Raw genomic sequence first — 20,026 nt, forward strand, 5'->3', positions numbered from 1 at the left:
CCTCAGAAACTCAAACCCAAATAAGTGCTTCATGGTACAAGTAACAGATAAATCAACATCAATTTTTCAGAGGAGACTGCGTGAATCAGGCCATCATGGTCAAACTGCTGCAAATAAACCACTACTAAAAGGATACCATTAAGAAGAGACTTGCTTGGGACAAGAAACATGAGCAATGGACATCAGACCGGTGGAAATCTGTCTTTTGGTCTGATGAGTCCAAATGTGAGATTTTTGGTTCCAACCGCCATGTCTTTGTTCAGGTGCAGAGTAGGTGAATGGATGATCTTCACATGGGTGGTTCCCACCGTGAAGCATGGAGGTGGTGGTGTGATGATGATGCTTTGCTGGTGACACGGTCTGTGATTTATTTAGAATTCAAGGCCACAAACCAGCATTATGCAGCGATACGTCATCCCATATTGTTTGGGCTTTTTAATTTTTTTATTTTAGCTTTATTTAACTAGGCAAGTCAGTTAAGAACAAATTCTTATTTTCAATGTCAGCCTAGGAAGAGTGGGTTAACTGCCTTGTTCAGGGGCAGAACGACCGATTTGTACCTTGTCAGCTCAGTGATTCGAACATACAACCTTTCGGTTACTAGCTCAACGCTCTAACCACTAGGCTACCCTGCCGCCCTTAGTGGGACTATCATTTGTTTTTAGGCTGTGTAAGGGCTATTTGACCAAGAAGGAGAGTGATGGAATGCTGCATCAGATGACCTGGCCTCCACAATCACCAGACCTCAACCCAATTGAGATGGTTTGGACCGCAGAGTGAAGGAAAAGCAGCCAACAAGTGCTCAGCATATGTGGGAACTCCTTCAAGACCACTGGAAAAGCCTTCCAGGTGGAGCTGGTTGCGAGAATGCCAAGAGTGAGCAAAGTTGTCATCACAGCGAAGGGTGGCTTCTTTGAAGAATCCAAAATACTCTTTTGGTTCTACATGATTCGATATGTGTTATTTCATAGTGTTGATGTCATCACTATTATTCTACAATGTAGAAAACAGTAGAACCACACAGCAAAAAAACAGCAAAATGAGTAGGTGTGTCTAAACTTTTGAATGGCACTGTATGTATAGAGGTTAGGTGACTAGGCATCAGGATATACAATATAATTAACAGTAGTGGCAGCGTATGATGATTGTATGTAAGTGTGTGTAGAGTCAGTATGAATGTGTGTGCGTGTAATGTGTGTGTGTATATAGAGTCAGGGCAAAAACTCGAATAAAATAGAAGGGTCAATGCAGATCGCCAGTGCAGCCATTTTGTTAGTTATTTAGCAGTCTTATGGCTTGGGGCCTGTTGGTGTCAGACTTGTTGCTCTGGTACTGCTTGCTGTGCAGAAACAGACAGAACAGTATGGATTGAGTGGCTGGAGTCTTGAACAATTTTCCGGTCCTTCCCTTCACGCCACTTGATAGAGGTATTGGACGGCAGGGAACTTGGTCCCAGTTATGTAGTGGTCTGTCCGTACCGCCCTGTGATTGAGGGCAGTGTAGTTGTCATACCAAGCAGTGATGCAGCCAGTCAAGATGCTCTCAATGGTGCCCCTGTATAACGTTTTGAGGATTTAAGGGATGTTGCGCCTTCTTCACGACTGTGAGCAGACCATTTAAGTTCTTAGTGATTTGGACACGAGGAACTTGAAGCTCTCGACCCGCTCCACTGCAGCCCCTCGGTCTAATGACATTGAGGGAGGGGGTTGTTGTCCTGGAACTGGCGGTATTATTTGGCCCCAAAAGTTTTTGGTGGGGGGATTGTCATTGTAGGACTGTAAAAACACCAGGAAATCAGCTTCAAGTGACTTCAATTTAAGAAATCTGTTCCCAAATATTCCCATGCATAATAGAGAGACGTGATTGTATACAAATGTAAGAAAGGATTCAAATGATTATGATTTGGGGAAACATCTCGGTTTGGGCTGCTTGTGGTCAATTTGCAGTCTACAAATGATTTGTGATCGCGTTCCGGGCCCCACCCGAACAAACGCTCAAGAAGAAATTGGCCTGCGGCTGAATATAGTTTATGATCCCAACTGTAGGCTGTCTCGTTGCCACCAGTGATCAGGCATACCCCCGCTGTGTCGTCAGCAAACTTAATTGTGTTTGCGTGGCCACAGTCGTGGGTGAACAGGGATTACAGAAGGGGAATAAGCACACACCCCTGACGGGTCAGCGTTGCAGAGGTGAGTTTGCCTACCCTCACCACCTGGGGGCGGCCCATCAGGAAGTCCAGGATACAGTTGCAGAGGAAGGTGTTCAGTCCCAGGGTCCTAAGCTTGGTGATGAGCTTCGAGGGAACAATGGTGTTGAACGCTGAGCTGTAGTCAATGAACAGCATTCTACATAGGTATTCCTTGGTGAGGGCAGTGTGGAGTGAAATTTTGATTGTGTGTGGTGCAGGAACTTGCTCGGGCAGTGTGTGTGTCACCTACCTTCTTAGAGTAGTGTGTGTTCTGCAACGCTCCGGCAGACAGGACCCTCTCCCACAGCTTCAGGGGTATAGCAGAGACATGGTGGGAGCAGGTGATGGCAGAGCAGTGGAGAGGGACCAGGTACGGAGTCTGGATGACTGGCCACCCTTCAGTCTGAAGATCTATCACTACCAACTCCTCCTCTACTAAGACCACCAATGCACTGGGGTCGCCTGGACAGAGGGAGAAGGGTTAGCCTGTGTGTATGCGTTTCTGAACCTGTGTGCGCGCGCGTATCCCCCTGCCTTTCTACCTGTATGGTCTGGTCCGTCTCTGATGACAAAGAAGTCGATGATTCTGGAGGTGAAGTCCAGAGCCACGTGTGTTTTACTGTGGATCACACTGATACAGTGTCTGTCTCCGTAGCTGGCCCGGGGCATGCCACCACTGAGGAACAGGAACGGAGGCCTGGATATAGACATACAGGAAAAGGAGAACCAGGTTAAAAAACATTTACAGATGGATTCATGTGTAAGAATGGAGGATGTGAAATATGAATTGACAGCAGGCAGAGTGAGCGTGAGGGAGAAGAAAAAGACTCACTCACCCCTGTTCTGTCGGCAGCTGGATGATTTTAGAGATGGCCTTACAGGGGAAGTGGCCTGCAGAGGAGAGAGACAAATCAATTTATCAAAACATCAATTAACCTAGTCACCATTCAATCAATAACATTATCCCCGTTGCTGTGTTTTATCAGCTTCCACAGAGAGGAACGTGGTGTTGACTTTTTGTGGGTCCTCACCGTACGGTACTTCGGACTTCTCCTGCTCGCTCTGTGGGTCATCCCCAGCCACCTTCCAGCGGCAGTAGCTGCCGTCGCTGTGGGAACTGAGAACATGGCCACCGTCCTCCATCCACCACACGCTCTCCAGTTGCTACGGACGCACAACCAAACAGGGAGTCAAGATCAGAGCTCTCGACGTCCAGACACCAACACACAGACACACACATTGTATACCTGTGTAGCGGGGATGTGTTTGACGGCTGATTGGCTGTTCAGGTCCCAGATGACCATGAGGCCTCGTCCGTAGCCAATCAGAACCTGGAGTGGGTTGACGGGATTCTCCTGTAAGGACTCGACATGCTCCAGGCTCCTACGACCTCCGTACTCCTCTGGTACACTACGGAATGAGGGGGTTCCGTTTTAGCACAATTATCGATCAAATACGTTTGTGTCGGTGTGTGTGGGAAGCATTTAAACATGAATCAATAGTTGTTTCCGTCCATTTAGGATATCAATATTTCCAATTTAGTGACTCAATGAAAAGGAAGTGTCTGTTAGTACCCGTTGGTGACTTTCTCCAGGCTGATGTTCCTCTCCTCTAGTTCTCTGAAGCCTGGTACCTTCACTACGAACACGTGTCCTCCCTCTGTTCCTAGCAACAGCAGGTCCCCAGAAGAGTGGGCTAGCACCGCTGTTACACGAGTTACACTGGGGGGAGCACTGATAGAGGGAACGAGAAAGAGGGAAAGAGAAAGATGGGATGAAGTTAAACAGGTTGAATGTGGCAGACAGAAAAATCCTATTTAAGGTGCATATGTGGTCGCCACTGAATGTGTGCATGTCACCATAGAAATAGAACCTCATTCTAGTTCTGTGCATGTCTCACAGTGGGTCCTCTTACCAGGGCAATCCAATGAGTGCAAGTGTGTGAGGAAAAGAAAAAAAAGGAAGTTTGAGAAGGGTAGGAGAGAAGTTGTGGGGTGGTGGTGGTGTGTAGTGTGTCTCTCACCCCGGGGGTCCAGTGAGTGTGAAGCGTCCTATCTCCAGCAGCTCAGAGACACCATGGTGAGCTCTGAGGGTCCACATGTGGAGACTGTTGTCATCCAACAGAGTCACCAGCTCCACCTGTTCAATACAGAGCAACTAGAGATGTTAAAGGACATTAGGACATTATGAGGACGTTAGGAACACGTTATGACTGTCAGGACGTTTTGGGGCTGTTAGCCACAGCTTTACTACTAACATTTCCAGCAATAATTAGATCCACATATTGGATTCTAAGGCTAGGCGGTATACTGTATTCTGCGGTATTGATGCACGGACCGGTTTGGGTTTTTAATGTTACTTTCTATAACATTATTTGAATGTTCGGTTTGTTAAATGTGATACGCTGTGTGTAACGTCCATTTTATAGTTTAAGTCGCTACTTGAGTCATCTCTCTCCACGTTGCTTTCCACACAGAACAAGGCCCGTCCCGTCACTCAAGGAGCACATTTGTGGTTTCTCGACTACGAGCCACTTGCGTTCAGTCTGCATGGTTAATACAGCACAAGCAACAATGTTGATGACAACAATGCTGTGTTCACTTTGCTTCTTAATATAAATCCACTAACATTCCAGAATTACACCATTAGCTTGTGTTTCTTACATCTGCAAAAGGCTAGTTTGTCTTAGCAAGGGGGCCTAAATCCTGTTAGCCGCTAATTCTAATTGTTAGTTAGCAAATAAATGTACTTTGTCGGAGCAAACATAGCTAGTTATAGTGCTGTTTGTCTACATAATCTGGTTCAAGTATTCATGACATTACCCTGAGGAAGGCACAGTGATGCCGAAACGGTGGTAAATACCCAATAAATTACTGGGACTTTATATATGGAGTGTGCGACTTTATTTTGACAGTTTATTCGCCATTAGTCAGCACCTCCATACAAACTATTTTTCTGGGTGTGTGCCAGCTCATGTTTTTTAATTATTCAAAAACATAAAATAGTAATTATTTGTAAATATGTAATATACTCAAACATTTTGGCCATATCGCCCAGCCCGATTGGATTTAAGAAGATCATTTCAGTAGGAGGTGTGAATGGAGCATGTGATAAGGTGCTGCCAACGTGTGTTGAGCAGCCACTCACCTGGTGTGGCAGGAAGTGGACCTGGGTGACGGCAGCGTTCTCATCGTGTAGACCCATGAACTCTACACCGGGGCCACCGTAACTGACCACAGGTTAAAGAACACACACACAGCATGGCACACCCACACACACAGTGTACACACATGCGCAGCAAACACAGACACACACAAAGCATGATGTGTAGACACAGGCACCCCCCCCTAACGCATTCATAGACACAGGTTCTTATTTTTGTACTGTACAGAAACGGTCCACATGCATCTACAGAAAGAAGACATTTTCTGTTGTCTTTCTTTGTGTCTTATCTGGCTGCCCTGCCATTGGCTAATAATACTTTCATTCATAGAATTTATTGTGTTATCAAAAGAACAATTTCCCCCATTGTGTGAATTAATTATAATGACAGGGAGACAAGGGTTATCATAGTGACTGGGAGTGAATGGTGGGAGTGTACTGACTGGTTCCACACTGTCAATGAGTACGATTGTGTAAGATTAATCCAACACACACACACACTACGACAGAGATAGACACACAGCAACTGTGCCTGTCTGGTAGTCAGAGTTGAGCAACAACCTGGGAATATAAAAATGACTCCACATGTACCCACACACTAACCACAGACAGCTAAAGCAGAGGGGAAACTGAGACAAACTGGTTCAAACGTGTGAACACTTAAATCCTGCACTCCTACACAACCAGACAGACCTCTCCCGTGTCTATTGAAGAGGATACAGTTTGATGGCTCCGGAGCGTGTGCCGATGGCCAGGAGCTGTAGACTGGGGCTGAAGCCCAGAGCACTGGGCTGGTGAGGAAAACCATGCTCCACTGTCTGGGTGGGTGAGAGAGCGAGAGAATTATAGACACTGGCAAGACAAATTCCCTGATAATTGTCTGGAATTGGGATCATAGCCTTCCTGTCGAGACTAGAGATCAAAGCCTTGTCGGATCAGACTGACTGTCACTGGTCTTACCTTGTTGAACCCGTAGAGCTCCTGTTTGATCCGTTCTCTCTGGGACTCCTGGCCGTGTCTCCTAAACCTCTTCATCCTCTCAGGAGCACACAGGCCCAACTGCTACACCTGTACAGAGAGAGACAGTGGGAGAGAGGAGATTCATGAAGTAAGGGGGGGAAAGTGCAATAGCCTAATAGGACGACAGGCATTCATTCACAAGTCTCCACTCTCTTCCTCTCTGTCACTCGACTATCTGAAGAACGTGGGCGTGGAGATGGTGAAGAGATGGAGAAAACTTCCTGGAGCAAAACAAAAAGGGGGGAAAGAGAGTGAAGAGACTGACAGCTGGAGCAGGTAACTAAACCAGCGCTCCAGGAAAAACTCAGCTCAGATGGTGTGTGTTGGCAACTGACAGAGACAGGCAGATGAGAGAAAGGAATTCCATGGGAGGAGCATGGCATACTCTTCTCTTTCTTGTCTGTGGTCAACACACACTGCCTGAGGGGGCAGGGCTCGTCTCAGACAAGAGCTAGGGGTCGGAGGTCACTGGAGGCTCAACTAAAGAGACCATTGTTCTACTACTACACACTGATGGAAACACCTGTCACACCTGCCGTTTCCAAATAGGCCCTTCAGAGAGAAAGAGGAAAAGTGAGAGAAAGAACTAGTGTCTGCTTTTCATTCTTTCCTTTATCAATAACGTTTGTGCGACGTTTAGGGCATAACAAACCATGACCCGATCACAACCTTTTAAAAACAACTCTCCTCTCTTTTCCAGACAATTTAAAACCCCTGGACTCCGACTTCCATTTCACTAAGGAGGAAGGAAAAGTACTGGACAGCTTTCTCTTAATCTCTACACATACCAACACATTCCCTAAGCCCATCCCGTGAAGGAGAAGTTAAAGCCACAGGTTGGTTAGACCATAAATGTCAGTGGTCTAACATGCTGACCAGACCGCTCACGCGTGTTGGTTTTTGTCCACCCACACCAGACGCGATCAGGACACGCAGGTTGAAATATCAAAACTAACTCTGAAACAACTATATTCATTTGGGGATATGTCGAAAAGCTTTAAACATTTATGGCAATTTAGCTAGCTAGCTAGCTTGCTGTTGCTAGCTAATTTGTCCTGGGATATAAACATTGGGTTGTTATTTTACCTTAAATGCACAAGGTTCTCTACTCTGACAATTATTCCACAGATAAAAGGGTAAACTGAGTTAGTTTCTAGCTCTCTTCCTCCAGGCTTCTTCTTCAGAGTTGATATGGTGGATGGCAACCAACTTTAAGGTGCATTACCACCACCAACTGGAGTGTGGACCGCAGTTCATCTTTGGGTATATGCGCCTAAAAACCAATGAGATGGGAGAGGAGGGACTTGCAGTGCATCAAGCGTCACAAATAGAACAATGTTCTATTTTAGAGCCTGACTACACAGCCACACGCGAGCAGTGTGGGTGCAATGATTGAATAAATATGCATGTGTAAATTTATTTTGCGACGCAGGCGTTGAGGTCAGCATATAAGCCTCAGTCTACTCTGTCTGAACTCAACCTCAAAGCTGTGTCTCCCTAGGTGATGACAAATTAAATGTTCCCCTCAAAAGACCAACATAAAACCCTACACAAAAACAGGCCAGTGTTTCAGGCCTTGATGATTTTAAAGTAAACATACAAAAATGTAAACAATGATTTCATAAAAACTACAATATTGCAAGACGGGGTAAGCTATGAGACCGTATTTTCTGTCTTGGCCGACTCAGTCTTCGAGACAGGGTAATAATAACAAAAGTATGTCTCACTCTGATATCAGCGGCAAAATGCCGTTAGTCATTAGGCGTGTGAGGGATTATGGGATAGTGGAGGACTGACTCACACCCTCACCAAGTAAACTTCCTTGTTTGGATCCTGCAGACTAAGGGAGTGGGATGAAGTTGCATGCTTAAAGATTTGGGGAGGGTAGGCTTACCCTAGATCTGTGCTAAATACATGTAATGTACTTTTTTTTTAATAGAAGACAGTTCCATGTTAAATGCGTGTCGTGCCCATTGGTCTAGTACCCATTCTGTTCCTCTGAGTCCGCCAATGTAGACCCAAGGGGCCAGCAGAGCAGAAAGAAGCAGCTCAGTGCTCTAAGCCTGCTAACAAAGGCTGGGTGGGAGGTCCTCTTTAGGGCTTCACACACATAATGGCTTCCTAGGCAAGGACAAGAATCTGCTCTGCTGATGAAAACTGAGGGTAGCTGTAGGAGGAACACACAACGCATATGCAGGCACACCGCAGTATGGAAAAGCAGGACCTTGGCTTCATCATATGAGGACTACCAGGCGGTCTTATGGCAGTGCTCAATGTCAACACAGACCCAAGGAAGCCATAGCCTACATCATTACTGAAACAGACAACATGGTGATTAATTGTAGGATTTCAACCAGTGTGACAGTTAGGCAAGGCCTAACCAGTGATTATGCATCCCATACGCTCCCATTAGAACCTCACCATGAGAACAGAGTTGTGTTTAGAACTGTCAATTCAAACAGCAAGTTCCACCTCTTCCTGTTGCTTCCTTGTGGCTCTCTTTTCTTCAGAGTACAAAAGGCTTGGAAAATGGAGCAAACTGAAAATGAGTGACTTATTCAAGGCTACAGCACAGTTAGACAGGTTTGGAGCCGGGAATCATGTGCAGTATGTCACATGACATATTCTAACAGACATAGCCTACATTTCCATTCATAACACCCTGTGGACAGTATTCTGGCAATAAGGCTTAGGGGAAGTCCCCAAAGGGAAGGGATTTGTTCATTACTTGGAAAAACAATGCTATGCTGAAGTCAGTGACACAGAAACTAAGTGGCAAACATCCACAGTGTCAGTGAGTGGACAGTATAGCCATTCTATTACACTAACTGAGCGAAATCCGACATGGATTTTCCCAGGAATTCCATTTGGACAGAGCAGGGCAATGACCTTGTGTTGAGAAATAGGTACACAGACAGACACCCACCTCACACAGCAATTATCCTAACCAGCAAGGGCCGTTAACAGTGTTTACAGTGTTGGTGGTCAAGGATTTACAAGACAATGAAGTTTTGACATCGGTGTGAATTTATTACCCGGCCTCGCTCTTAAACACTGATGTCATTCTTGATGACAAAGATCAAACTGAATGAGAGCAGCATTGTTTTAAGTGGGGCCTAGCCTATATGCGGGCTTCTACAAATTCATATTAAATTCTTTGGAAATGCTTGGCTACAGCAGAATCACACTCCCAGTTCGTTAACACTACCTACCTGTGACATCAAATTCCCAGCATTCTACCAACTCAAACCATCAGAGATGAGAGGGATGTACAGAGGGAAGAAAACACACACAAACATGCCTGGACAGGGCATCAGATGTAAACTAGACTTAGTACTAGAGCTACTGTGCTTAAAGTAACCATCAGTGAAAATCGCACTTTTAAAAGTTAATATTCTGTTAGGCTAACTCGTCCTCAAATAAAGTTGTTGACTCATTCTATACTCATTTGTGGACAAACTATAAATTCTAGGGCTGGGAATTGCCAGAGAGCTCACAATACAATATTATCATACTTAGGCTAGCTGCCGATATGATTTGTATTGCGATTCTCACGATTCTATATGTATTGCGATTCGATACTGTGATTGTATTACGATTCGATGTTGCAAACCATATATCTGTTGCTGAGGGACAAGAGAGAGCCATGAGAAAACAAGTTTTGATCAATCATGGAAATAAAAGTGCTGAAAACAATGGCTCCATATTTAAAAAGAACAAGCTATGAAGAAAAAAAATACTGGAGTTTTGGTGCAGGTACAGCCACCTAGCACAAAAATATTGCGATATTGTCGATATACCGTAAAAAAAGAAAAGAATATCCAGATAAGTAGCTATCAATTCCCCCCCCCCAAAAAAAATCACAAATAAACTGGAGAGAAAACACTTCAAAAACCCAACCTCAAAAAACAGACCATAAAAAAATCCTCATCGAGGATGACCAATCAGCAGTCTACTCGCATTCATATGACCGGTATATATGTACACCATTCTGTTGTTGGGGTATGCTCACACAATTCCAACACAGAAAGGCTGCTTTAACAGATTTAATTACAATTTTTTTGGGAAGGAAAACATTTCACTCATATTGTAATTAATTATAGGTCATATTTCAGAGAAATCTGGAAACACTGGACATTAAGCCCTGTCTTTAAACAACATAGCTGGCATTGTAATTCAAACCGAATGGCCAGGAAAAATGCCTGGCATCTGAAATATTCTACTTATGTTCTTATGCAATCACCAGCTATGTCAGAGCTTGTAGGGCAAAAACACGACTAATAAGTCACTCCCATGAAACCGGCCGATAAGCAAAAACAAGTAGTTAATTAACCGAGAAGAGGGAGTTCATGTTTGGTGTTAAAAGTGTGGCTATAAAACTAAAAAGCCTAATTCACTCACACAAACAATAAGAAAACCTGTCTGACGAGTGCAGGAGACAATACAGCCAAGGAGAATTAGCTGTGTTGGCAAACGTGGTGTGATCATGAAAACATTGAGACGAGACTACACCTCTCTCCCGTCCTCCTCCCACTCTCTTCCCTCACTCATGGCATACAGAGGCTCAGCTACCTCCTCTCCTGAACTCTATCACTATGGAAGAGTGGGACATTGAGTTTCACTGAGCCCAAATAATTTAGTCACGCTACTCAGTGAATTTGCAAACAGACTCTTAACCTTTGTCCTAAGACGCAAGAAGAGCGTAGGACTGAAAGTTTAGAAGTCTGAGTCGGCCTGCATGACAATGCAGCACACAAATGTAGGCCTCAACGTCTAAAAAGGAGAATAAGAGAGAAAAGGGAAGGGCGGCTGTGTAGGCTGTCACGCTGGTACAGGCTGATCCATACCCACTCATTGCAGGGCTAGGCCTATTCTTAGTGATGACTCCTCTCACACTCAGCATCAACGGATGAGACCTGACTCCTCAAATACTTTTAGAAATGGATCTCATCACTGATCTGCCAGTAAGGTTGGATTTGTGAAACCAATAACATCATTACCTTCATTTCACGTCTACAATCAGTGATAAGGATAATTGATTACAGGGATTCCAGGAAGAATATATTCATGGGACTCAGAGCAGAGATGTTTTTCTTGTCACTGTCTGGACAGAAGTAAAATATTGTCGGGGGTCTGGTGGACAGGATGTCATTCCCCTATCTCCTGTAATCACACAGACAGGACAACAGTATACACTGGCCTCACTGCTGTTTAGTTACAACGCTACTGGTTGTATTATTGCTCATTGCCTACTGTGTGGAGTAGAGTGCTCTTTCTGTTATTATCATCCCCTTGAGGATTTTTTTGTATTGTGGTATCATGTATCAAGCAGCTCCTAAGGCTGTGCAACCGTTAGGACAAAAGCTATACAATGTGCACCGACTTGAATAGAAAAATAAAGTCTACAACACATTGTTGTCACATTCTTTCCTAGTCGTTCAGTATTGACTGTTGTTGGGATACATTTTGATGCATTACTAGGAAATGCCAGGGGCCTCAAGGTCCGATATTGTCACAACGCTTAGGTGACGATATGATATGTATTGCGATTCTCACGATTCTATAGTGATTCAATACTGTAATTCTATTGCGATTTGATGTGCCAAACATACTGCTCACTATCTCTGCTGCAGAGAGACAGAGAGCCTGAGAAAATGAGTTTGGATCAGTCCGGGAAATAAAAATGCTTAAAACACACAGCCTCACCATTTAAAAAGAAGATAGAGAAGACGCTTTAGGATGACAAATACTGGAGTTTTAGTGCAGGTACAGCTGACTACCGCTACCTAGAGTAGCAAAAATATATATTTTTCTACAATACCAGACAAAAGTTGACACGTTGTAGTATAATAGTGAAAACATAAAAACTATGAAATAACACAAAATCATGTAGTAACCAAAAAAGTGTAACAAATCTAAATATATTTTATATTTGAGATTCTTCAAAATAGCCACCCTTTGCCTTGACAGCTTTGCACTCTCGGCATTCTCTCAACCAGCTTCATGAGGTAGTCAGTCACCTGCAATACAATTAACAGGTGTGCCTTCTTCAAAGTTAATTTGTGGAATTTCTTATCTTCTTAATGCATTTGAGCCAATCAGTTGTGACAAGGTAGGGGTGGGATAGAGAAGATAGCCCTATTTGGTAAAAGACCAAGTTCATATTATGGCAAGAGCAGCTCAAATAAGCAAAGAGAACAGTCCATCATTACTTTAAGACATGTAGGTCAGTCAATGTGGACAATTTCAAGAACTTTGAAAGTTTCTTCAAGTGCAGTTGCAAAAACCATCAAGCGCTATGATGAAACTGGCTCTCATGAGGAGCGCCACAGGAAAGGAAAACCCAGAGTTACCGCTGCTGCAGAGGATAAGTTCATTAGAGCCTCAGAAATTGCAGCCCAAATAAATGCTTCACAGAGTTCAAGTAACAGACATCTCAATGTCAACTGTTCAGAGGAGACTGCATGAATCAGGCCTGCATGGTCGAATTGCTGCAAAGAAACCACAGCTAAAGGACACCAATAATAAGATGAGACTTTCTTGGGACAAAAACACAAGCAATGGAAACCGTCCTTTGGTCTGATGAGTCCAAATTTGCGATTTTTGGTTTCAACCGCCGTGTCTTTTTGAGACGCAGAGTAGGTGAAGGGATGATCTCCCATGTGTGGTTCCCACTATGAAGCACGGAGGTGGTGGTGTGATTATGCTTCGCAGGCGACACTGATTTATTTGGAATTCAAGGCACACTTAACCAGCATGGCTACCACAGCATTCTGCAGAGATACGCCATCCCATCCGTTTTGTGCTTAGCGGGACTTTTGTTATTTGTTATTCAACAGGACAATGACCCAACACACCTCCAGGCTGTGTAAGGGCTATGTGACCAAGGAGAGTGATGGAGTGCTGCATCAGATGACCTGGCCTCCACAATCACCCGACCTCAACCCAATTGAGACGGTTTGGGATGAGTTGGACCGCAGAGTGAAGGAAAAGCAGCCAACAAGTGCTCAGCATATGCGGGAACTCCTTCAAGACTGCTGAAAAAGCATTCCAGGTGAAGCTGGTTGACAGAATGCCAAGTGTGTGCAAAGCTGTCAAAGGCAAAGGGTGGCTACTTTGAAGAATCAAAAAAAAATGCAATATTTAGATTTGTTTATTACTTTTTTGGTTACTACATGATTCCATGTGTAATTTCATAGTTTGTCTTCACTATTATTCTACAATGTAGAAAATAGTAAAAATAAAAACACTTGAATGAGTAGGTGTCCAAACTTTTGACTAGTACTGTACGCATGTACACACAGGAGTCAAATCTTAATATAATATTGTCCAAAAAAATAATGTCACGCAACTGTATTGACCCCCCCACCTATTACTTAGCTACTTAAAACATGACCTAGAGGCCTTGGTAAAACAAGCGAGAGAAGTTAAAGTTACTGTTGAAGATTAAGTTAAGTGTTAGTGTAACCGATGTGAAATGGCTAGCTAGTTAGCAGGGTGCGCGCTAATAGCGTTTCAATCGGTGACGTCACTCGCTCTGAGACCTTGAAGTAGTTGGTCCCCTTGCTCTGCAAGGGCCGTGGATTTTGTGGAGCGATGAGTAACGATGCTACGAGGGTGGCTGTCGTCGATGTGTCCAGAGGGTCCCTGGTTCGAGTCCAGGTAGGGGCGAAGGACGGAAGCTAAACTGTTACATTAGCTACTCTACTTCCTCTCCTGTCTCATTAGCTAACCAGTCTATTTCTCCTGTGAGGTAAACTGTTCCACATTGGTAGAGTAAAACAGGAATTAGGCCTAGATAGGAGACTGTACAGTGTGTAGGTTAACGAGCCACTGGCATGACACGTTCAGTGAGGAATTGCATCTAGCCAACTCGAGGCATGGGTTGAAAGACTTACAAGCAAAACATGGCCCTCAAGAGGGCCTTTTGTTGCCCTTGTGCGGTTGGAGGTGAGACTAGACTTTAGGTTGTTTAGAGAATGAATCATGTGGTCACTGGTCAGTCAGTGTCTTGTACAAATGCTGTATCCTTCCCTTCATAATGTTATGCTCTTCCATCATTCTGCGCTTGGCTAAGCAGTAAGCACCCTTAGCATGGCCTACTCTAATGAAAATAACTTAGCCAGAGCGATTTGATCTCAATACTTCTTTAGCTTTCCTTATCAAGACTGATCTACAGATAACTGCCAAAATAAAGGAAACACCAACAATGTCTTAAGGTGTTGGGCCACCACAAGCCCCCAGAACAGCTCCAATGCACCTAGGCATAGATTAATTATAGTGTCTAGAACTCTATTGGAGGGATGTGACACCATTGTTCACCAAATTATGGAATTTCTCATTGTTTTGTTGATGGTGGTGGAAAACAGTCTCAGGCACCGCTCCGGAATCTTCCATAAGAGTTCAATCGGGTTGAGATCTGGCGACTGAGACACACACAGCCTAATCCCCTATGCTCCTTCTAGTCATGGCAACCAAAATAATGGGAATTTTTATACATGACCCTAAGCATTATGGGACTTTATTTGTTTAACTCATGAATGACACCTGCTTTGCAGCACCTGCTTTTGATATACTTTGTATCACTAGTGGTTTTTATTTCGGCAGTTACCTGTACATTTTGGGACAGGTGATTGTTTTGCTTTGAAACTGGGGAGTAGTTTCAGGTGGAATTTATCATGTCCCAATGGCAGAGGGCTGTTGGGAACAAAGGGGTGTTGTTTTGCTAGCACAGCTGCAGGTGGGAATGAAGAACTGGGCAGTGTCAGTGGAATGTCTGTCCTTCAGTAGTAGCCTGTCTGTCCCAGTCTTTTTTCCTGGATAGAAACCAACACTGTCCAAAGGTACAGTAAGCCTCATACTCTTGACTGAGTAAATACTTGACACTTGTAAAGCCATATAAAAAAGGTAGCAATGCGTGCAAATTCATTACTGCACATTTGCATAGGTTTCATAGAACTGCAAACAGATGACAAACAGCTCGCAGAAATGAATACAATCTTAAGTATCCTCTGTGTTGCAGAAGCCAAGAATGAAGTGAACGGCATGTATAACCCAAAACAGTCTTGTTGACATTTCTAATATAGACAATATTCTCTTATTTTGGTCGTGAATTTTCCCGAAACCGGTCAAACCGGTCTAACAGATTACTTCTTACCACAAACCCATACGCCCCCTCCCCAAACATAATTACTCATTGATGAAACCCTACTCTACCGTTGACTCAAACTACCTGCGAGGCGAGGAAGACACCTTTCTCCCACCTACTCTTTCCCGTTGCCAAAGTTTTACCTTTCCATCATTATGCAACAGTTAGCTAGCTCAGCTGATTAAAAAAACGTGGTGAATGGTTCGTGATGTTGATGGCCCTGAACGGTGAATATTTTTAGTTAGCTAATAGACAGACATGGCGACTGCTAGCGAGTTTGTTACAGTAACGTTAGCGTTCTGAGTTAGCTAACGTTAGGTAGCTAGCTAACGTTCGCTATTTCATAAACTTGTGCAGCAAGCAAGTTAACTAACGTTAATAGGTATTTGTATTTCAGTCCGGTGTATCCAAAAGTTAATGATTATTTAAGTTGTCTAAAGGGTATAGACCCTTTCATCCCTGGTCGAATGGAAATGTATTTGAATGGCTTGGCAGCGGTTCACCAACAACACTGCCAAGCTAACTAGCTAACGTTAGTCAAGTTAACACACAGTAACTAATCTCTCGAGGTTGACGTGCTAACTAGCGAGTGTTATCCAGTTAAATTAAACTTCAGCAGTAAGGTTAAGTAATAGCATTTTAGCTGGTTAACTAACGACATGCTACAACACCTGTAGACGCGACACTCCTCTCTCGCTCGGGCCCTTCGAAACTCACCTGACTCCCAACGGCCGTTGCCCCAGCTGTGTCCAATAACAACACGCTTTCGCCCGCTAATTCACAGAGCTTGGTCAGCGTCCAGTTTGCCACGTTTCAACTTCCCAAACCAATTTCAAATCAGAATCCAACGCACGTCGTCTGCTTGTATTGAAGTATGTAAATGCAGGTCCTGTGTTGGTTTGTTTGGAGGCTCGCTAGTCCACCTATCTTTCGTTTGACCCGTCTCCGCAGCCTCGAGGTGATGATTCCCGATGCCCGAGACCCGCAAAGCGCAACTTGACTGGCTACCCTCCGCTGAGACTCCTCCCTTCACATCCTCTTCCGCAATACGAATCAGCAAGGGAGTAAAGCATGACCATACAAATAGGTTTGGCTCCAAATGTAGAGTCAGATGTTTATTAATTTAAAGTAAACTTTGGAATTTCCCCTAGTACATTTTCAGGAAGTAACGTTACATTGTGAACAGATGTTGCATGAAGTATAAGGTATCAAACTCATTCTGTTTATTTTGCAGAGTTACTTATAGTGTAAACAATAATCTCATATTGATGGCACTTTTCGGAGTAATTGTATAATACAACATAACAGTCTTTGAGATGCAACCACAAGAGATTATACTTCACTTGATTTAGTGCTTGGCAATTATTAACTGTATTAGAATCATGATAGTTTAAGGCACTCTGAAGAAAAGTCATACAAAAGATTGCCTTACCTGCTCATTTCACCCCCATCTGCTTGATTAAACATTGCTCCATCCGCAAACAAAAGACCCTGCAAATCAATAGGAATGTGCTTTTTTTGTGGTCAAGTTGTACATAATGGAAAAATGCACAGTGTTTGCTCTTCACTGTATCGCTCATGTAGAGATAAATATACAGCTAGTGAATTCAGTCATTTGCTTTTGAGTTCATTCAAAACACTGAAAACAGTATTGGAAGGATAGTAAAGCCATGACCTTAATCCTTGCACATACTTTATATGTTTCCTTTGGATCGGCAAGTTACAGATGCATTGCGAGCTGAGTAGATGGGGGTAGGAGGAAGGGGCTAGAGGTTGTTTTCCAACCGGGCATCTTTCCTCTCCATATACTTAGGTAGACATCACATTATTGTATCTGACCCATTATGGCAATTGTTTGAGCATGGGCAGCGCCGTTGAGGCCATCTCCATTTTGAAGTAGTCCATTTTCTTGTTCTTCTACTTCTATGAGTTGGCAAACAAACTGAAAGTGTGCATACTGCCACCTAGAGCATGTTGTTTGAACAGGTATAAAGCCAAGGTTGACAAATATAATTAATTGGCTGATCCCTCCTGATGACCCGTATGGAATCATGTGATCCTTCCTTAAGACATAAGAAGTACCACCCAGTTGACTACTTAAAAATTGTGAAAGTCCTCTATGGTGCTGCCCATGCTAAAACAGGTTTTTGGGCACTACAGTCCTCCATGTTGCTCTCCCATACTCATCTTTTCCTCTCACATATTTCTTCCTTCCTTCCTCCATTCAAAAAATACACATCTTATCCCACTTCCGCCTACCAGAAAGGAGCTTGCACCAGTCTGACTGATAGGGGTTCAGGGAGTAATACCTTTCATTTAGTAGTGTTTATTAAAGTGTACTTGATGTGTTGTAAACAACTCTACAGACTGGTCAGTTTGTTACACAGTTCTCTAACACGTTTTTTTTAAACAAAACAATACCAGCAGAAGTACTGATACCCACTCTTTGGAATGTTCGGATCACCCCTCCTACATTCTCACAGATACCCCACCAAACACTCAGTCTAATCACACACCCGGTCGACGTCTCTCTCTGCCTCTTTAAGAACTGCACTGATCATCAACAGGATTCCTTATTGTTGGGGACAGGGTCTATTCTGTAAAACCAGATGTAGGCCTACCCTACATTTTCGAACAGACTACAACACGTCAAGAACAGTCTGTTCCACTGCAGGGCTACCCAGGTTAGAATTCGTTAGAGGGTTCAGATGGCAGGGTCAGTCTCAGCTTCACACCAAAGGGAGGATTGTAAACATCATAGAGCGACCTTTGAACTTTACAGTATTAGTAAAGTATGTTAATTATTGACCATCCATAAGCAGTCACGTGCAGTAGGTTGTAAACATTATAGGGTGACCTTTGTTATTTTAGTCTCATTAAATCCATAACTGGTGATTCAGTGGTGAGCTGGAATGAGCTACATCACTACCGTACAAGTTGCAGAGTATGGCAGTTCAAAACGTCCATGGAGTCAGGGGTCACCGAGTCAACCCTAAAACCCTCTGCCAAAGACACCGTCAGCAGCTCCTCCAAAAACCTGTGCATGTCTTTGACCTCACAGGGGCTGCGGCGTGGGATGATGGCATCACAGAGGTCACCAAAGTGGGTCTGTGTGGCCCAAGAGTCCGAGATGATGAGTCCTCTGTACCGCTGTTTCTCATACTGGTCCTGGGGAAGTTCGTCTGGCCGGGGAACCCACTCCAGTTTGAGACGGTTGTAGCGCTGGTCACTGGGGTTGGGGGAAGTAAGACCCTGGGTTGTGCGGTAAGAGAAACGCTCACAGAGGAGAACCAGAAAGGTACGCCAGGTACAGAAGATTTCGGCGGTGAGGATGCACACTGAGCATGTGCGGAGTTCGTAGTTCTCGGGAGCACGCCGTAGGTTGAAGTGTAGCACGCGCACCTGGAATGAGACAAACAAGCTGATGCTGCAGTGCTAATGATGCATGTGTGAAAGAACATCTGCATTCCACAACAAACCCACATGCACACACACATGCTTACACTATAATACTAACAAACACACAAACAATACACACACACACACCTGGCAGTCCACGTCCACCAGCAGCAAGGCTCTTCTGGGTGCATTTCTCAGGCTGAGCGCTCCAGCCTCAACGTGCCGCTGTATCTCATCCAGTAGGGGGCGTATCTGGAAGAAATCTGCCTCCCTCCTCAGCAGCCTCATCTCAGAGAACCCGTCCGGCAGGTCCAGGGAGCTGGAACGTAGGAAGTTCAGGATATAGCGGAAAACCTTCCCGTCGCGGTCGATGAAAACGTTTCCGCGTTTGTCCCTAAGCGTAGAGATCTGTCCGGTGAACATGGCGCCCAGCATGGAGTCTCGGTAGCGAGTCAGAGTGTCCAGGGTCGTAGTGTAGATCTCACCGCCAACGTTGAGAGACACGGGGTCCGACAAGGAGTTACTGTTGCTGTTAATGTTGCTGTCCGAGGAGTTTAGGTTCAGCATCCTCAGGCACGGAAACGACCTCTGCTCAGGCTAGAACACTAGATTAGAACACTCGAGATTGGAAATGGTAGAACTGTTGTCATATCACTTCTGTCTCTTTCTATGGAATTCAGCGGACTGTTCAAAGGAAGTTATACGTTTCAAGTGTCTTTTGCAGCCTGAAGAGACTTTCCTTTCAGAGGCGGCAGGACAAAGTTGTAACCGGGATACTAACAAGTCACAAAAAGACCCCAAAAGTATGAAATAACAAAAAGATCAGAAAAGATTGGCTCAGAGTTTCTGGAAGCTGGATCTGTAAAAAGCCGGTGCTCAGTGCAGGTGGATTTATCTATCTGTAGTTTTGTTTCTCCCCATCATGGTCCTATGCTGTGTAGGATTCCTGTTGGTGAGCTGAGGCCTGGTTAGTTGCATAAGACTTTGTGTCTGAGCAGCTGGCAGTGAGAGAGACGGGAGAGAAGGACAGCGAGGCGGGAGAGAAGGACTGGAATGCTAATAAAGGGGCGCTGCTAGCTTTTATTCTTCTGCCGTAACCCCTACTGTCTC

General features: G+C 44.3%; 2 protein-coding genes across 3 annotated transcripts in view; both read right to left on the bottom strand.

Annotated features, from left to right (window-relative positions):
- Positions 1-16,535, bottom strand: part of LOC106589453 (LLGL scribble cell polarity complex component 2) — a 31,242-nt gene extending 14,707 nt beyond the window's left edge. For both annotated transcript variants that reach the window (XM_045710034.2, XM_045710033.2), the window contains exons 1-11: positions 16,235-16,535; positions 6,310-6,417; positions 6,070-6,167; positions 5,335-5,416; positions 4,211-4,326; positions 3,763-3,921; positions 3,436-3,598; positions 3,220-3,352; positions 3,025-3,079; positions 2,731-2,885; positions 2,439-2,650 (exon numbers count right to left, since the gene is read on the bottom strand). In XM_045710034.2, the coding sequence (XP_045565990.2) occupies positions 2,439-2,650; positions 2,731-2,885; positions 3,025-3,079; positions 3,220-3,352; positions 3,436-3,598; positions 3,763-3,921; positions 4,211-4,326; positions 5,335-5,416; positions 6,070-6,167; positions 6,310-6,384 (1,248 nt within the window). In that variant the 5' untranslated portion in view covers positions 6,385-6,417; positions 16,235-16,535. The remainder of the gene's footprint in view (positions 1-2,438; positions 2,651-2,730; positions 2,886-3,024; positions 3,080-3,219; positions 3,353-3,435; positions 3,599-3,762; positions 3,922-4,210; positions 4,327-5,334; positions 5,417-6,069; positions 6,168-6,309; positions 6,418-16,234) is intronic.
- Positions 16,536-16,598: 63 nt separating this feature from the next.
- On the bottom strand, positions 16,599-19,893 carry LOC106589233 (BTB/POZ domain-containing protein KCTD21-like). Its single transcript, XM_014178957.3, has 2 exons — positions 19,064-19,893; positions 16,599-18,919 (listed from the first exon to the last, which is right to left on the bottom strand). The coding sequence occupies exons 1-2, from the start codon at positions 19,481-19,483 to the stop codon at positions 18,443-18,445; spliced, it is 897 nt and encodes a 298-aa protein (XP_014034432.1). The 5' UTR covers positions 19,484-19,893; the 3' UTR covers positions 16,599-18,442.
- Between the last annotated feature and the right edge of the window lie 133 nt (positions 19,894-20,026).

Source organism: Salmo salar, chromosome 28 (assembly GCF_965601325.2).
Source record: "Salmo salar chromosome 28, fSalSal1, whole genome shotgun sequence".
NCBI classification, from domain to species: Eukaryota; Metazoa; Chordata; class Actinopteri; order Salmoniformes; family Salmonidae; genus Salmo; species Salmo salar.